The sequence below is a fragment of the Anabrus simplex genome, chromosome 4, assembly GCF_040414725.1.
Source record: "Anabrus simplex isolate iqAnaSimp1 chromosome 4, ASM4041472v1, whole genome shotgun sequence".
Lineage (NCBI taxonomy): Eukaryota > Metazoa > Arthropoda > Insecta > Orthoptera > Tettigoniidae > Anabrus > Anabrus simplex.
The window spans coordinates 172487800-172505676 of NC_090268.1; the positions used below are offsets into that span (position 1 = coordinate 172487800).

At 42.5% G+C, this 17877-nt stretch overlaps 1 protein-coding gene across 1 annotated transcript in view; it reads right to left on the reverse strand.

Moving 5' to 3' along the window:
* Positions 1–17877, reverse strand: part of dbo (Kelch-like protein diablo) — a 351633-nt gene that overhangs the window by 140313 nt on the left and 193443 nt on the right. Inside the window, exon 7 of the mRNA XM_068227482.1 lies at positions 13687–13870. Coding sequence (XP_068083583.1) covers positions 13687–13870 — 184 coding nt within the window. The remainder of the gene's footprint in view (positions 1–13686; positions 13871–17877) is intronic.

Sequence of the window (17877 nt, forward strand, 5' to 3'; positions counted from 1 at the left end):
TGCCTGTCATATCCGTTACAATTCCACTGTAACAGTGCCATAGTTGCCATAGTGTGGACTATAAAAGGAGTGTTAGGTTATGTAACTCCCCTTCAAACTACTGAAATTCCTGAACAGATAAACGTTGACTCAAATAAGTGTAAATAACAAGGATAATGGGCGCCACCTGCAAAACACTTGCAGGAATATTTAATTATGTAGAGCAACGAGCCACTCCCTCTCCCAAGGCGACGGTCATCAGGCTGACGAGGCTCCAGACTTGCTTTGTAACCTTACCTGTTGCTATATAACCCCTGAAATTAAATTTGGGTAACATGCCAGGTTCAGCCTCACTCCACTGACAAAAGACTCCCTTAAAGTTTGATTCTATGATTTTACTCCCAGAATAAGAACTAATATGTGACAAACACCAACAAAAATAAACACTTATGCAACCCACTTAGTGCTTGCTGCTTACATAGAGCTAATATACACAATACTATACAACAAAATCATCTCTACAAATCGAACATCATTATACTTTTAACATACCTCCAGGTAAGAGCCCCACTGCACTCCGCTGTTACCGTGAATCCTAATCTGGTAGAGAAAAGTGCGACGACTATTTCTCTACATATGGATGCAACCTTCTTTACTAACAGCATCCCTAACCTTATTTACACTTCTTCGTCGTCTTGAATTTATTTACAATTGCTGGCTGGACAGACAGCGTTACATGTCCGGAGGCAAGCAAACAGCAAAATTCTCCACCAGCTGAAGCTGCATACTCGGGTCACAAGTTCCAAACAAACACTTTCTTTTACAGAAAGTCCACTGCAAAGCCGGTAAGTCGTTGAGATTATACCATGTTCACTCCGTAACAGATACTCCAAACAATAGCAGATCGTATAGCAAACTGCGCAAATACGTCGCTCCCGCAGACCAGTACAAATGAGAAACACACAGTATCAGCATCAGAGTCAGAAACACAATGAGAATCAGAATCAGAATGCCTCGCCGCACACGCTTACCCACTTATATATCCTTGCTACGCGTGGTAATCCCGTCCTGAAAAGTTATTGGTAGCAACGCTCACACCGGCACTCCTTCCCGCGTCACTCTGTCAACACAAACCTCGCTCAAAACAAAGCCCTCGCATTGGCTATCGAGTATATGATGTGACATAGACCGTCCACTCATGTATGTCCACATTGATTCACCCCAATTCTTCAACCGATACAACCTGCCGTACCCCGTGTTTTCAAGCCACCTGTTGCAACACATCCAACTGACTTCAACCGTCCTTCCCGATATAGTCGCAGTTTTCTCGGTTGCACAATCCTTACGGCTAGGCCATATTTACAGACTCTTACCCAAACGGAAATTTATACAAAATATAATGATGAACATATGCAATATTCCCTAACTATACATTCTTCTTATAATATTACGTTTTTACATGGTATATAAACAAAATTACATGATTTTAACCTAACAAACTATATACGAAAATTTCCTAACCTAAAAACTCGGGAGTCGTACATACGTACGGTTACAGTTATGAGCGACAAAATGCTCGTAAGCCTAAACACTATCTAGTTCTACATCCGTAGATGTAGAGGACAGCGCGACATCCATCCCGTCATCAAAAGATGGAAGGGGTGCCGCCCAGAACTTCGACGCTTTTCGTGCGCGAGGGGGTCCCCTACGAGGAGAGCGCACAGGTTTGGGAGCAGGAGTGCCTCCCGGCGCAGTTTCATATCCCCCAGATGGATGGCATGACTTCTCCTTCGCAGGGGAAGCCCGAGAGCGCTCAGGACGGGCGCTCTTCTTCCCCTTTTTCTGTTCTAGTTTAGACGGGTTGGGGGATAGTTTCCCAACCCTGGTCGACGATGCCGCCTCCGCCGGCTGGGGCACGACTTTCGTCTACCTCTTTGCGGGGGTGGAGACTTAGTCTTCCCCCCTTGCTGTGCCGGCTGGCAACTGCCAACCTGCACAGACTTCTGGTTGGTCGAAGGTGGGGTGGTCCCCCCCTTCGAGCTTTGACTATTTGCGACGTTGCTGGGAGCAGCAACAGTCGCCTTGGGCGCAGCGGTCTGGACAGGTGTCGAGGTTGTAAATGACGAACCTGGAAGACTCTGAGCTATCAAGCTATAGTCGAGTGTACGGGCAGGTGTATTGGTAGAATTAAACTTACGGCGCGCTTCCTGGTAGGAAAGACCATCCAGGGTCTTGATCTCCTGGATCTTCTTCTCACTCAGGTATGTCGGACAGTTCCGGTCCCGAGGAGAATGAAAACCGGAGCAGTTAGTGCACTTGTATGGAGTTGTGCATTCCTCCGCGCCGTGAGCTACTCGTCCACATGTACCACATACAGCCTGATTCGAACAGCGAGATACCATATGTCCGAATCGCTGGCATTGATAGCATCGCATAGGAGGCGCGATGTACGGCCTCACATCGCAACGATAAGTTGTTACCTTGACTTTCTCTGGTAACACTGACAACTTGAAAGAGACAATGAAGGCACCAGTGGCAACGTCTTCACCGTTGACCTTGCGCGTAATGCGCCGGACGTGTGTCACGCCACGGTTCTTCATGTCTTCCCTCAACTCGTCGTCAGTGTTCAAAATAAGGTCGCGGTGAAAGATGACTCCGTGAACCAGGTTCAAGGACTTATGCTCCTCCACTTAGACGGGGATGTCGCCAAAGTGCTCGCACTTAAGCAACTGATCAGCTTGCAGTGCTGTACGAGTCTTTAGAAGCAAACTACCGTTGCGCATTTTCTTAAGTTCCTCTAGTTCGCCATAGACGCCTTCGATGTGTCTACTAAACAGGATCGACTTCACCAGCTTAAAATCGTGCCCATCGGTTCTGGTAGCGACCAGAAACCTAGGGAAGCTGGATCCCATTCCTTCACGCTGCGCATGTTCCCAGGGAGTTGAACCTCTCAGGGAAGCAAAAGTTAAAGACTTAGGTGGGCGACCACCTTGAGAGACTGTGCTTCATAAATAAGCTTCTGATAAGTTCTGCATACACCCCAGCGTCAGTGGGTAAGGTCTGACACATCCCACTCTGAAGAGTCTAGTGTCAGACCTAAGACGAAACGCTGGTTAATAGAGCAAACGCCGGAAAAGCCATACATCTGATTTTTGATATGCTCTATTGGTGGAAAAGAATCTAATTCCCTTCATGGGAACTTAGAATTTCCACCTTGAGAGAGCCGACTTCGTTTGGTTGCCATGCCCGATAGCATCCTCCCCGAATGCCACCCACTCCGATCAGGGGTCTCTGTAGCCGAACCAAGCAGCCAAGGCAATACCCACCTGGTCATAGCAGGTACTGCCCGGGGTCCGATGTTGGACGATGCCTAATACGGGATGACTGAGGCGATGAGCACTAAGACTCCCTTCCTCCAGTCACCCGCAATAGCATGTACCCCATAGCGTGTACTGAGCACTAAATATAGAAAAAATAAATAAAAATAATTAATAAGAATATGTCCTTCTGGCATTCGGCTGTGCGGGGACCTGCGTTGTCATGCGGATACCACTGCCCGGGTACATGACACTCCCACCCGCCGCGTCCTGGGTGGTTGCTGGCACGGGCTTTCGAGCGTAGTCGCACACATAGGAGTTCCATCGCCGAGCAGCACGCACATCAAAATTTCGAATGGTCTACATCTGACCCTCCGAAAAATAATAAAAAAATAAAGAGGGGACCATGGCCACATGACCCTTTAAGTCGCCTTCTACGACAGGCAGGGATTACCTACGGATGTATTCAGCCTCTCCCATCCACAGGAGGTCCAACACATTAGACCAAACCGCAATCCATGTCCGCGCCAAGGTCGCCCCTTTTTGTCGCCTCTTACGACAGGCAGGGGATACCGCGGGTGTATTCTGCATACGCGTCCCCCACCCGCAGGGGGTAGTGTATTTGGTCCGCGAGAGGTATGTTATTTCCCTCAAGTCCGCCGGCAAGCCGGTTAGGACCCCCTTATCCGCCATCTGGGACGCGCCACGTGGGAGTATCACCTCTCCCCCTGCTACGCCATCGTAGTAGGTTCGTGGTGCAGCAGAAAAGAAGAGGTGTATGTTTGTACAATAAATATACTCCTGCCAACTCCTGGATTCGAGACCATCAAGGTTTATCATTTAGTGAATGGCGTGAAGCAATTAAGATGACAGCAAACACTTCCGCAATTAGATCGGTACCAGGAAGATCTCAGAACGATTCCCTTTGTAGGCGCTGCCTCAAGGAGATTGAAACTCTTGCACATGTTCTGGGACCTTGTCCTCACGGTGAACTTTTAAGGAATACACGTCATCATAACATCCGCTCTTTAATTGCGGCAATGCTAAAAGACCATGGTTTCCAGGTATTTGAAGAGGTTCATGGCTTAGCGGACAACGGAAGCCACAGAAGGATTGACATCATTGCTTTCAAGAATGAGAAGAGAGGTTACATCATTGACCCCACAATTCGCTTTGAAAGCCATAAGTCGTAGCCCTCAGATGTTAACCTAGAGAAAAGGAATATTTACTTACCAACAATTCCTTACTACAGGGAGAAATACCAGATAGAGGAAATCGACATAGTAGGTCTGATGACTGGGGCAAGGGGAACGATTCTCGCTTTTGCCGCTAATTTCTGGAAACAGATGTCTCTGCCAGTTGCAACGTTACGGGAGATTGCCATCATAGCCTTAAGGGGCTCACTGATAATTCTAAGAAATCACTGTAACAATTAGGTTACCTTCAACATTTCTCAACTACAGTATATCTATTTCTCTTCTAAAAATAAATGTAAAAGTATACTTTGTCGCAAGGCAGCCTCGCATGAGAGGAAGTATTTCATAAAATAAAAAATAAAAATATGGTGCAACAACAACAACAACAACAATAATCATCATCAAAACTTAATTTTGTCCTTTCACTTAGCTCCTTATACCCAGAAATGCCAACTTTCAAGAAAGGCAATTAGTAATGCAGCTGTTAGGGCAACCGGGGACAATTCAACCCGATGTAACATATTCAAATACTGGCATATAAACAGTGTATGATTCTTACCGCTAGAGTAACAGATGATCTGCAGTACATATCCGAGTGGAGGTTGAAGGATCATTTCTTTTGTTGAGTACTGTAGTTGCCCCCTTAGCAGCTTGTAGTTCCTGCTGGTAAACATGGACTGGTGACATGCTTTTTCTTTTGATATCATGTACATCCTCTGCACTAACAGAGCACTTGACAGTTCGGTGTTCATATTAGCACGGAATTCAGCCTTGTTCTTCCTCACCAATCTAAAAACTCTTTCCAGTGGAGCATTGTTATGGGGTACTACAAGTTATAGCCATAATTAGCTTGCTCAGTAAAGGGTACTTCCTTATACCTGAAGCATCAGTGATCTTCGATATTTCGAACCAAAATCTGTTGGCCCTTTCATCCTTGTCAGAAGGAAGTCCATCAAACTGGAAACGACTAAACTTGATTTCCAAAGAATGAATTTTTTCCAATGACAGAATTTTAGGAAACCGGTCAATCATAAATTCTATTGATTAAAAAACTCTTGGATTTCCTCTGGAAAACATCAGAAACATGATCAAGGAACTTATTCCTAACTGGCCATTTGTTGACAATGTACTTGCATGTTTTTGTATAGAACAGTCTCATCAAAATAAAACTTTTTCAATGTAGTTTCGTGTAGAGAAACTGCCCTTAATTAAGCTGGTATGTTTACCCCAATGACCAACTCACTGTCACTTTTCTGTTATTTAGCAGAACTAAATTTCACATCAAGCAAATTACTACTGGACTCTGAAACAGGGGATGCTCTCACAAAGCAAAGTATAAGGTCACTGAAAAATTCATTTAACTTCAAATAAAGTTTATGAATAAGTGGTGTGTCTTGTTGTAGGAATACATTTAAGGAGTTGGAAAGTGGAAGAACAGAGCTGAGACACAAAAGGTAAAGCTTAGTAGAGGAATTTTCAAATTGTTCATTAACTTTCAGAAATTTTGAGTTGACCCTCTCAGAATCTGATTTACAGAAGAGCATTTTTAAAGGGATCCATTGTTCTACGACCCTTGATACACACTGTAGAAGAGATAACCACCTGGTAGACACATACTTCAAAATTTTGTGAATCTTTTCACCAAAAACTGCCTTGCATACCTTTAAAGCATTTTGCCTCTTTGAACTCTTCAACAAATAGTAATAAATATCAATTAAAAACTGTTCAGTATTAATATTTACAAGAGACCTGCACTTTTGAGCAGCTAAGTGCACAAGATTACAAGCACAGCCTTGCACACGAATATTAGGATTTTCTTTGGAAACACCAGTCATAGTACTTGCATTATCACATGGAAAACCTATGCAGCTATTGCATGGAATCCCTCTTCTTCAGTTCATCATCCAAAACATTGAATATTCTTTTGCCTGTATTGTCATTGGATTCCCAAATTGTAAGAATTATCATTGAAATTTGTGTAGATTTTTCATGGGAAAAGCACCACAACTAATAGGTAGAGAATTTTGTCGTTCATACTGTTACTGCCATTTGTTGCCAGGGCAAAGGGATGGGATTTCATTAACTCTGTTACCTATCCCTCAACAGTAGAAGCCGAAGTTTTAATTAGCACTTCCGTTTTTATTCTCGCACAACCGTATTTCAAAGTTATTTTCGAATGGGGAATCATGTCCTTCAGCCCAACTGTATCCATATGAATTTTGCTAGCCACGTGTTTTCGACAGTCGTCTCGTTCACCATGCGCAACTGAAAAATCGCAGCTACACACACTACCAAACACGTGTGAAGGAGATTTTGAGGAACGTAGTAAACAGGGACATTCTTTCAAGTATTCTTCCCTAAATTTTTGAACTACTTTGGTTTCTTACTGGCGTCACTTGTCAAGGTAACGTCACCACACGTATTTTTTTGCACAAGAAATCGCTTCATTATTTCAAACTCTTTGCATTTTGTAACACATGGTTAGTATATATCCTAGAAGAGCAATATATGTAAATTTGGCAACCAAAATAACAATAAATACTTCAACAGTCACACACACAGTATTCACAAAGAAACGGAGATTGTCACCACTTTGCTGCCAAAACACAGACAAAAGAACTCTCATACTTGCATGTAAGTCTGATCATGTGACTAACAAAGACAACAATTCCACAAAATATACCACTTCACAAGTGGCTATTTTTCCGGTACTGCGTTCGGTGCGAGGAAACTTGAAATATTCTTAAACGAGGAACAGGAAAGGGCAGGGGTATAAATGATTACTGAGAAATCCGAAAAGAATGTTCTGAGAATTCAAGCTGTAATGGCATTCCTTGTGTATGCTCTTGAGCACTTCATACACTTACATTTAAAAGTCAACAAAAAATCGTAATTTGTGGTGTGTCATTTGTAAAGGCGTAATTGTGATGGGTGATTCATAATTATTACGATAGAATCGTAATAGTTGACATCTCTGTATACCTAATTCTCCATGTGATAATTTAATCTTAGACAAGAATATAGTGAAAATGGGAAAACACGGAAAACCATCTTCAGGGCTGCCGACAGTGGGGTTTGAACCCATCCTCGATTTGCATACAAATATAGCTCACCTAGCTACTGTAAAGTCAGTTCCTATCTGACAATGGTCTCGGACCGAGAACAGCAGTACTGTCAACTTAAGATCTAGAAATTTTTATTATTCAATAGAATAGAGTGGTGATGATAACGGCAGGCTCACTTGCCTACTGCCATTCACAGTCAAGTTGGGAAGTTTACATAATAATTGCAGACCCCATTGCCTACTGTGCGGTCACAATCGATTTGGGGAGTTTTTGTTAAAACGGCAGGCCCCCTCGACATCAATGAATTTATATAGATCAACATACGAAAGTATATCCATGTTTACAATATTGCGGACCTTCATTTACAGATTAACTGCCGCTAAACAGTACGTCATATCGACAAAGGATTGTACCACAAGACACAGTATTTAGCAGGCTAAATGGCTGATCCTATGACATTTTCTCGCATCTCATCTATTCATGGGTCACAATGAGTTAGAAACATTGAATAGGTTGAAATTTGTGTAAGATTATCTTACATTGCATTACTTTTCGGATAAATATGTGATATAGCATTTGGCTCACATATGGGTACTGATGATGATGATGCTTGTTGTTTAAAGGGGCCTAACATCAAGGTCATCGGCCCCTAATGGTACGAAATGATGTGACAACAAAAAATTCAAAAGCATCCACTGACACAAATAAAAAAAATCGTCATGAAGAAGGAATGGATGGACATGAACAGAAAAAACAAAAAACAACAACAATAAAAGAGTAAACAAAAAAAAAAGGAGTGGATCCAACTCAAAAAAAGATCATAGATAATTTATTACTGACCAAGGGACCACTCATGAAGCACAATCCTGAATCGAGGATGCTTGATGTCTGAAGAGGTCCAAAATCCAGGTCTAAGGCCCCTCAGAATGGTACATGTCGCGAGTAAAGTAGAACCATGGTATTTGTCATGTTGGGGTACTAATCAAAAGTAGCGAAGACTCATGGTGTTCCACACAAGATGGTACTACTCACAAGTATTGTACTTCGTATAGGTAATGCACACCTATGGTGTTTCTCACACAATGGTGCCACTCGTAGCCAACGCAAACCGATGAGGTTCCTCACCTAGGTGTACTAACAACACATCCGTGGTGTTCCTCACATAGTGGGTACTAATCACAGGCAACGCAGACCCATGGTGTCGCTCATACAGTGGTACAACTCGCAGGCAATGCCCAGACCCGCGGTGTTGCTCACATGGGTACGACGTGCGAGTACTGGAAACCCCCAGGCCAAGCTCATGGCTGCTACTAATCACAAACCCATTTTGTACTGAATATAGTGGAACAACTCGCAAGTACAGGCAACCCATGGTGTTCCCCACGTGTTGGTACGAATCAAAAGTGGTTTCATGGTTTTAATTCAATCATCCCTTGGTCACCTCTTTTAGTCGCCTCTCTCGACAGGCAGGGGATACCGTGGGTGTATTATTCGTCTGCATACCCCACCCACAGGGGGTAAAGAGAGAGAGGAAAGAAGAAGAAAGAAGGGATCCGTCACTTAGAAAAATGAAGTAACGGACGAAGAAAGGCAAGGGCCACGAAGGGCGTGAAATGAAAGACTCCCTAGGTCTCGAATGCTCTAATATCGTCGGGGTCGGAAAAGAACACGAGTTGACTAAGGGAGATCAGACAGGATAGATGAAAGTGAGGAGCCTGGCACAAGTAAGTGGAAGCAATGCCAAGACTCAGCTAAGGGCCCCGCGGTCGCCAATCCACACTCCCAAGTTGAGAGCCCCTTGGGCCCCTGTTAGTCGCCTCTTACGACAGGCAGGGGATACCGCGGGTGTATTCAACATGTGCGTCCCCCACCCGCAGGGGTCATATGTGTACTGGGTGGGTCAATGTCCGTGTAGATTTTGATGATTCTATCTTTCCTGCAAGTGATTGGAAGTATGAATTATGCAGGTAATTAGTCCAAATTTACTCAAAATCGAGATGAATCTAACGTATAAGGGATACAAAAAGTCATAAGACCAGGGTTGAAGATCACCCCAAATTCAAAGGAAATTGTGCTATCCGTTATATGAGGGGACTTCCCGTTTATCACACGAAATACCTCGAAACGAAGGTCTGCACCATCATTAAAATTGACTCCATATTTCGGTATTCTTCGGGGATAAAAAGTGAAAAAAATAATGATCTTGGAAGTTTTCCGTCTGTTGCATGCTAAAACATATAATTTTACTTAATTGCAATTTTCCACCTCGTGTGCCAGATTGTGAGGCAATCTTGATTTTGGGCGAGGGGGATAAAATTTAGGACTTTCAGGGAACTATAGCTAAAAATATGCAGATGGTCATTATTACCCCTTGAATGGAAATCTGTACGAAAATTTTGCCAAAATAGTCACACAGTCGTTATGATATGATTTATGTAGATAGATAAGGAATCTGCTCCCCGTATAACACCTTTGGGGCTATGTCCGCTGGACTTACCCTGAGAAACCAACCTTTCATGATAACTCTCTGATTAATGCTCCTGTTGAAAAATCCACATTAAAAAAAAAAAATGGAATTGGATTTCCATCAAGGTTGGTCAATTTCCAGTCAGGTTGGTCTTGTACTTTATATGTTGTGGGAGAGTAAAATCATCATTTCGTTTCCCTATAAAACTCCAGTCCATTCCGGGAATTTGAAATGATATTGACCTTAAAACCTACCCTTGGACAGGTGGATGCTAAATATAACGTTTGGTTCAAATATCTTCAGTAGTTTTCAAGTTGTAAGCAATGCGCTTTACATGCACCCGCGTTAAGTCCGGTGGGACATGTACCGAAAAACGGTAAGTTAATGATATCTCCCTTATTAATCCTGGTATTGAAATGATGCACATGAGAAAAAAAAAGTTTAGAAATTAATTTCCATTAGGGCACGTAGATTTCCATTAAGTTTGGTTGTGTTTATTTTGTGGGAGTGCAGAATCACGGTTTTGGTTTCATATAAATCCCCAGTCAGTTCAGGGATTTAGAAACAATATTTGCGCTAAAACCTACCCAAGGACAGGTGGATTCTAAACATGAAGTTGGTGGAATTGTATCCAGTAGTTTTCGAGTTATAGAAGGACAGACAAACCGACAGACACTGAAGCTAAAAATTATGCAGATGGTAATTATTACATCTGAAACGGATAACTGTACGGAAATTTCACCAAAATAGTCAATGTACAGACACACAGTCTTTGGGATTTTATTTATATAGAAGAAGATTGTCTTCGTGAAAGGAAACCTTTTACACAAATTTTCAGAGAATATGCATTTTCTTTTGAGCATTTTGAACACTTTTCTTATACACATGAGCTCTATCCACAAGATGCTATGTGGCCTATCGCTACAGTCATAACACTACAGCACTACAACTACTACTTTAAGTCACAAAGAGCAAAACTGAAAAAAAAAAAATATATAAAACTGTCATAAGCTTAACAAAATAGTAGACATTTTGGCATTGCAATGATGTTTTTCAGGATAAAGGGCCAAGGTTTTGAAAAAAAGAAAAAAAAAAAAGAAGAGGAGAGGAGAGGAGACAATTCCATATTTTGGCATTGCAATGAAGTTTTTCAGGATAAAGGGAAAAGGTTTTGAAGTGCACTCAGCCGGCAAGCTTGTTTCACATTGCGCAAGGTTCATTTGGTTCCTACTGAATTGGGATTGCTCCTTTGTAACACAGCAAGATTTCAATTTACCACAAGATATGTCCAACAGTTTTGTCAACATTTAACCTCTGTTGTGGATTTATTGGACAAAATAATTCCCTCTGCGCCAATGTTGAAATTCATATCTTCTAGAACTTAACAGAAACATTGGACATTGTTTAAAATCCGACGTAACTCAATTTTTAAATGTGCAACTTTGGACTATTCGTCGACTAGAACTTAATTTATTCAATTTTGAGATAATTGTTGATTAATATTGTAATTTTACGATACATATACCAAAAGATTTTATCTGTCACTGTTCAACATAACTTTGCTACAACAGTTCATATATTCACCATTTTATGTATATATCATTCCACCACATCCCCAGTCCATTCTTTCATCTTTCTTCTCACCGCATAATTCTGTTTTAGGACTATGGTATTTACTTATGTATCTTGGCAAGGCTGATGATGGTCCTTATAGGACCAAAACTAGTACCTTGTAATAGCACATTGTAATGTTTTTCTAAACATTGCATGATTGTTCAGTATTGAGGTGGATTAAAATTTTGTATTTATTTTATGTGTAATCTTATCTCAATACGGAACCAACTATGAAGTTTATAACCTAGTAATAAGCAAAGAAAATGATGATGATGATGATGATTGTTGTTTAAAGGGGCCTAACATCGAGGTCATCGGCCCCTAATGGTACGATGATGATGATGCTTGTTGTTTAAAGGGGCCTAACATCGAGGTCATCGGCCCCTAATGGTACGAAATGAAAGAACTAAAATGTCAAATTCATCCACTGACCAAACAAAATAATAATGTCATGAAGAATGAATGGATGGACATGAACCCAACAAATAGAAAAGAAAAGAAAAAGGAAACAAACAAACAAACAAACAAACAAACAAACAAACAAAATACAGTGGATCAGACTCAAACAAAGATCATACACAATTGATTACTGACCAAGGGACCACTCATAAAGCACGATGACGCTGGATGTCTAAAGGGGTGCAAAATCCATGTTTAAGGCCCCACAGAATGGTACATGACGCGAGTAAAGTAGAACCATGGTATTTGTCATGTCGGGGTACTAATCAAAAGTAGCGAAACTCACGGTGTTCCACACAAAACGGTACTACTCACAAGTATTGTACTTCGTACAGGTAACACAGACCTATGGTGTTTCTCACACAATGGCGCCACTCATAGCCAACGCAAACCAATGTGTTTCCCCACCTAGGTGTACTAGGCACGAATGCCGGTCCCACGGGCCCCGTGGTGTTCCTCACAGAGTGGATACTAATCAAAGGCAACGCAGACCCACGGTGTTGCTCATATAGTGGTACAACTCACAGGCTATGCCCAGACCCGCGGTGGTGCTCACATGGGTACGACACACGGGTAATGAAAACCCCCAGGCCAAGCTCATGACTACTACTAAACACAAACCCATTTCGTACCGAACATAGAGGTACAACTCGCAAGTACAGGCAACCCATGGTGTTCCCTGCGTGATGGTACGAATCAAAAGTAGTTTCATGGTTCTAATTCAATCATCCCTTGGTCGCCCCTTTTAGTCGCCTCTCACGACAGGCAGGAGATACCGTGGGTGTATTATTCGTCAGCCTCCCCCACCCACAGGGGGGTGTGTTTGGTCCGCGAGAGGTATTTTATTTCCCTCCAGTCCGCCGGCAAGCCGGTTAGAACCCCCCTAACCGCAACCTGGGACACGCCACGTGGGAGTATCACCTCTCCCCCTGCTACGCCTTTGTAGCAGGTTCGTGGAATAAGCAAAGAAAAAGCTTCCTGCTAATTGACTTCACATGGCGTCTTTACAATGGGCTCAACCTTGGCAGCTACAATGAAAAATTTGACATTATGTATGTCCAACCCTTGTCCCCTGTCCGTACAGGGTGGGTATCAAATGAGATGAATCTTCGTAACAAATTTTTATAACTGGATGCCCTTCGTAATTTCAACCTCATCAGAGGTGAACTGAATGACAGGACTCAGAACAACAGGAAGAGAGAGGATGAAACCCAGTGCTGGCACATAGCCGACTCCTGTCGATGAGCACGAGGGATATGCTTAAGGCTTAATATCTTCATCCAACTGATGAATCCTCATCAAGAGCCATCATATGCCCTCACTCGACATGAACACTACGGACACGTTTGGAACTGAATCCAGGCTTTTGGCACACAATCTATTGTATACCACCGCCTTTCCTACTCTGCCGAACTACATTCTGATGGTGAAATATTTTTCGACCAATGGGACTCGAACCAGCTAAACCATGGTGTCAGACCCTATAGACTTTACACCTAAATGAGCATGACCACCAGGTGGACAAGAAGAACTTTGCTTTATTAAAAATTATATCCTACACTCACTGCATGTAACAAAGGGTCACTCACCGTTCAATACTGTTTAGATATGACTGTCCATCATGGCCTCCAACGGCATAGAGCAGATCATTAAGCACAGCTACTCCCACTCCACACCGCCGCTTACTCATAGGAGCGACCATCTTCCAGTCTCCAGACTGGGGATCAAAGCGTTCTACGGAGGCAATTGCATCGCCACTACACCAGCCTCCAACTAAAACACACAAATGCATACTAATGAATCTCAAAGTTCACAAGAAAGGTCACCTCAATACCTATTAACAGTGTTATTCAATTGAAAAGTGGAAGTAAAAGAAAGAAACAAAAATCGTCAGATAAGCTCTGATTAACGACATAAGATATCTTGCAATATAAGATACTTGGTCTTAAGTACTAAGTTTGGAATTATCACAACAGAAGGAAAATGAGGAAAATTATATTCATTTTGACCATCATCATCATTTTCTAAATGCTGCTTCCCAGGTGTGGTGAATTTATTTTCATATGAAATTATATTGTAAGCACTTGCTGCATACTTCAGTATGGATAAAAAGGAATAAAGATCATCATCAAGAGTCCATGCCTTAACTCACAGCCGATGTACTTAAAAAAATCATTTGCCATATTACCAGAATCCTTAAAAACAGATAAAAAATAGTATTTAAAACAAAAAACACTAACTCAAAATTACTTTATAACCCACACTCTGTTGTTAAAAACAAAAAAATAACAACCATGCCCCGTCAGCTTGTGTAGGGGTCTAGTCCTGAACTAAGTAGGAGTTAGGCATAACTTTACGTGAGACAATGGAGTGGGGGCCCTCAAACCCGACACAGCGCGTCCCAATGGCCGATGGGGGAAGTTCCTGCAGATATGCAGGACAGGTGTGAATAAGGCCTAGCCAAGTAAGTACCCGTGGATCAACTGAGGGAATGCGAATATGGTCAATGGCCTCGACGGCAGAAGATGATATATCCCAATGGCGGAGAGGACGGATGAACCTACTGAACACAAACCATACAGCAACGTCTGTACCCCATGTTAGGGGCGGTTGTGAAAGGCATCTGAACCCTATGTTAGGGCCGCCTCATTAAAATCATGGCAGTAGGTATAAAATGCAACCCATCATTGATGATGATGATGCTTTTTGTTTAAAAGGGCCTAACATCGAACGTTATCCGCCCCTAATGGAACGAGATGGACGACATGATATATGACATTAAATGAAATAAGTTTCATAATGATAGATCCGTATGGAACTGTGATTACAATAGAGTAAACTAATGTATTATTTGGGTCCAGCTTTTCAATACACAATGCAAATAGTTTAAATTACATAAATGATTAGGGACTAGTTTCGACATAGTAATAGGTCATCGTCAGCCTAAAGCAAAATTAAAACACAAATACCGAAGAAATTAAACAATGTAAAGACATACAATGTGAGATATTGTGCAGCACTATGTTAATAAATAACACTCTGAAAGAGATTCATAATAAGTGCAGTGCATATGAAAAAGATGTTATAGATAGGAATCCTTGAGTTGCCGGAATATATTGGCTCCTTTAAGATGCAGGTATCCAATTGAAGAACCACCGAGCCGAAGTTACGTAGTTTATTTATGAATAAAGTCCAGTGCACTGTATAGTGCGAAAGATGTTATAGAAAAGAATTCTTGAGTTGTGTAACTAAATGACGTAACTTCGGCTCAGTGGTTCTTCAATTGGATACCTGCATCTTAAAGGAGCCAGCATATTCCAGCAACTCAAGGATTCCTATCTATGACATCTTTTTAATTTGCACTGGACTTATTATGAATCTCTTTCAGAGAGTTATTTTTTAACATAGTGCCACACAATATCTCACATGGTACGTCTTTACACTGTTTAATTTCTTCGGTATTTCTGTTTTAATTTTGCTTTAGGCTGATGATGACCTATTACTAGGTCGAAACTAGTCCCTAATCATTTATGTAATTTAAACCATTTACATTTTGTTTTGAAAAGGTGGACCCAAATAATACATTAATTTACTCTATTATGATATATGGCAGTTAAAATTTTATAACGTATCCACTGACTAGAGTTAAAAAATGGGGATGAAAAATGAGTATGATTTTAAAACAATCAGTGGATCTAATTCGCAATGCCTTATTTGTAAAAAAAAAAATAAGAGAAAATATAGGAGACAAAGGAATAAGGCATTGCCTGCTACTACAGATATATATACATACTTTATATTAGACATCAAAATAACATATTAAATACTCAACACAAACTAAAATGAAGTCAATAGGATAAAAGCGCATTTGACACAAAGACACAAGCACAAAGGACATCATTACATATGATAAAACAGACCACTATCCCTCATAAAGCGGATGATGAGGTCTGCCGACTGTTCGTCATACCGCAAGATAAGGGAGATGGTACCCGGGAGATTAAGACTGCGGCGAAGATCGACCAGGTCCATACACTCCGTAAGGATGTGTACCACGGTAAGATGGTCACCGCAGGTACACACCGGAGGGGGTTCACCTTTCAAAAGATGCGAGTGAATCACGATACCATGGCCAATCCTAAGACGACATAAAACCATGGCTTCCCTCCGCGAAGCCCGAAGGGAAGTATTCCATACCTTCGTTGTTCCTTTTATCGCGCTCAGCTTATTGGGAACTGGAATGGCCTGCCACTACATCTCCCAATGGGACATAACCAGATGTCGCAGCCGAGAGCGAATATCACTTGCTGGAACCATGAAAGGCAACAGGGGCAGTGTAACTGCCTCCTTGGCAGCCTGATCTGCTAACTCGTTTCCCTCTATGCCCAAGTGGCTCGGGAGCCACAGAAAAGTGATTCTGTGGCTGGCATCCGAACATCCGGCCAGCAGGTCCTGGATCCGCTGCACCAGAGGGTGCCGACGGAAACAGGTATCAATAGACTGAAGCGAACTCAAGGAGTCAGTACACACAAGAAAGTGTCGGCCCTCATTGTACAGTGCGTACCGCAGAGCTGCGCATATGGCATACAGCTCTGCTGTGTACACAGTACAGGTTTCCGAGAGAGCAAAAAGAAACCTATCATTGTCGACAACGAACACACGGCCCACCTTCGTATCTGTCCTTGAACCATCCGTGTACACGACGATTGAACCTGGATAGCGGCCAAAAACGGATAGGAAGAGCATCCGATAAATCAAAGGGTCCGTGTTTTCTTTCGGGCCAGTGTGCAGATCCAGGATTATTTCAGGTCGTCGTACAACCCACGGAGGTACCCCACTTGGTTGTCTGACAAGGAAAGGAACCGAACGAACGTCAAACAGTCTGTAACTACTATCTAAGTGTATTCCAACCGGCCGCATTGCCCGAGGACGAGCGGCGTACAGCAAACGGTTGCCATTGTTGAAAACGCAAGGATATCTTGGATGAAGTGGCATCTGTCGCAAATTAGCAGCATAGGTAAGAAGCATTTGCTGGCGCCTCAGGGGTAAAGGCGGCACACCAGACTCAGCGAGCACGCTAGGTATGGGGCTTGTTCGAAAGGCTCCCGTAGCCAACCGAACCCCTCTGTGCTGGATGCTTTTCAGCTTTGATAGGACACTTGGTCTTGCTGAGCCATATGCTGCACTGCCGTAGTCTAACCAGGATTAAATATGTGCCCGATAGAATCGCAGGAGCACCATGCGATTCACTCCCCAAACAGTGCTGCTAAGAAACTTCAAGAGATTAAGCCTCAAGATGCATTGCACTTTTAGTTACTGCACATGTGGCTCCCACGATAATTTACTGTCAAAAAGGAGCACAAGAAATCCGGAAGTGTCAACAACTGGAAAAATGACATTTCCTAAATAAAGCTCAGGATCCGGGTGAGGAGTACGTTGATGACAAAAGTGGACAACAAAGAACTTTGAGGAAGAAAACCGAAAGCCATGTTCTAAGGTCCACTGCTGCACCCTCCGTATAGCTTGCTGTAACTGTCGCTCTGCGACTGCCATACTGCAAGAGCTATAGTGCAGAGCAAAATCGTCCACATATAGGGACGGTATTACTGCTGGACCAGCAGCAGCGACAATACCGTTTATGGCAATCGCGAACAGAGTGACACTAAGGACAGATCACTGTGGGACTCCATTTTCTTGAACGTGGTATTGCGAATAGGTCCTCCCTACTTGGACATGGAATAGACGGAGGGACAAAAAATTCCCAATAAATACTGGTAAGT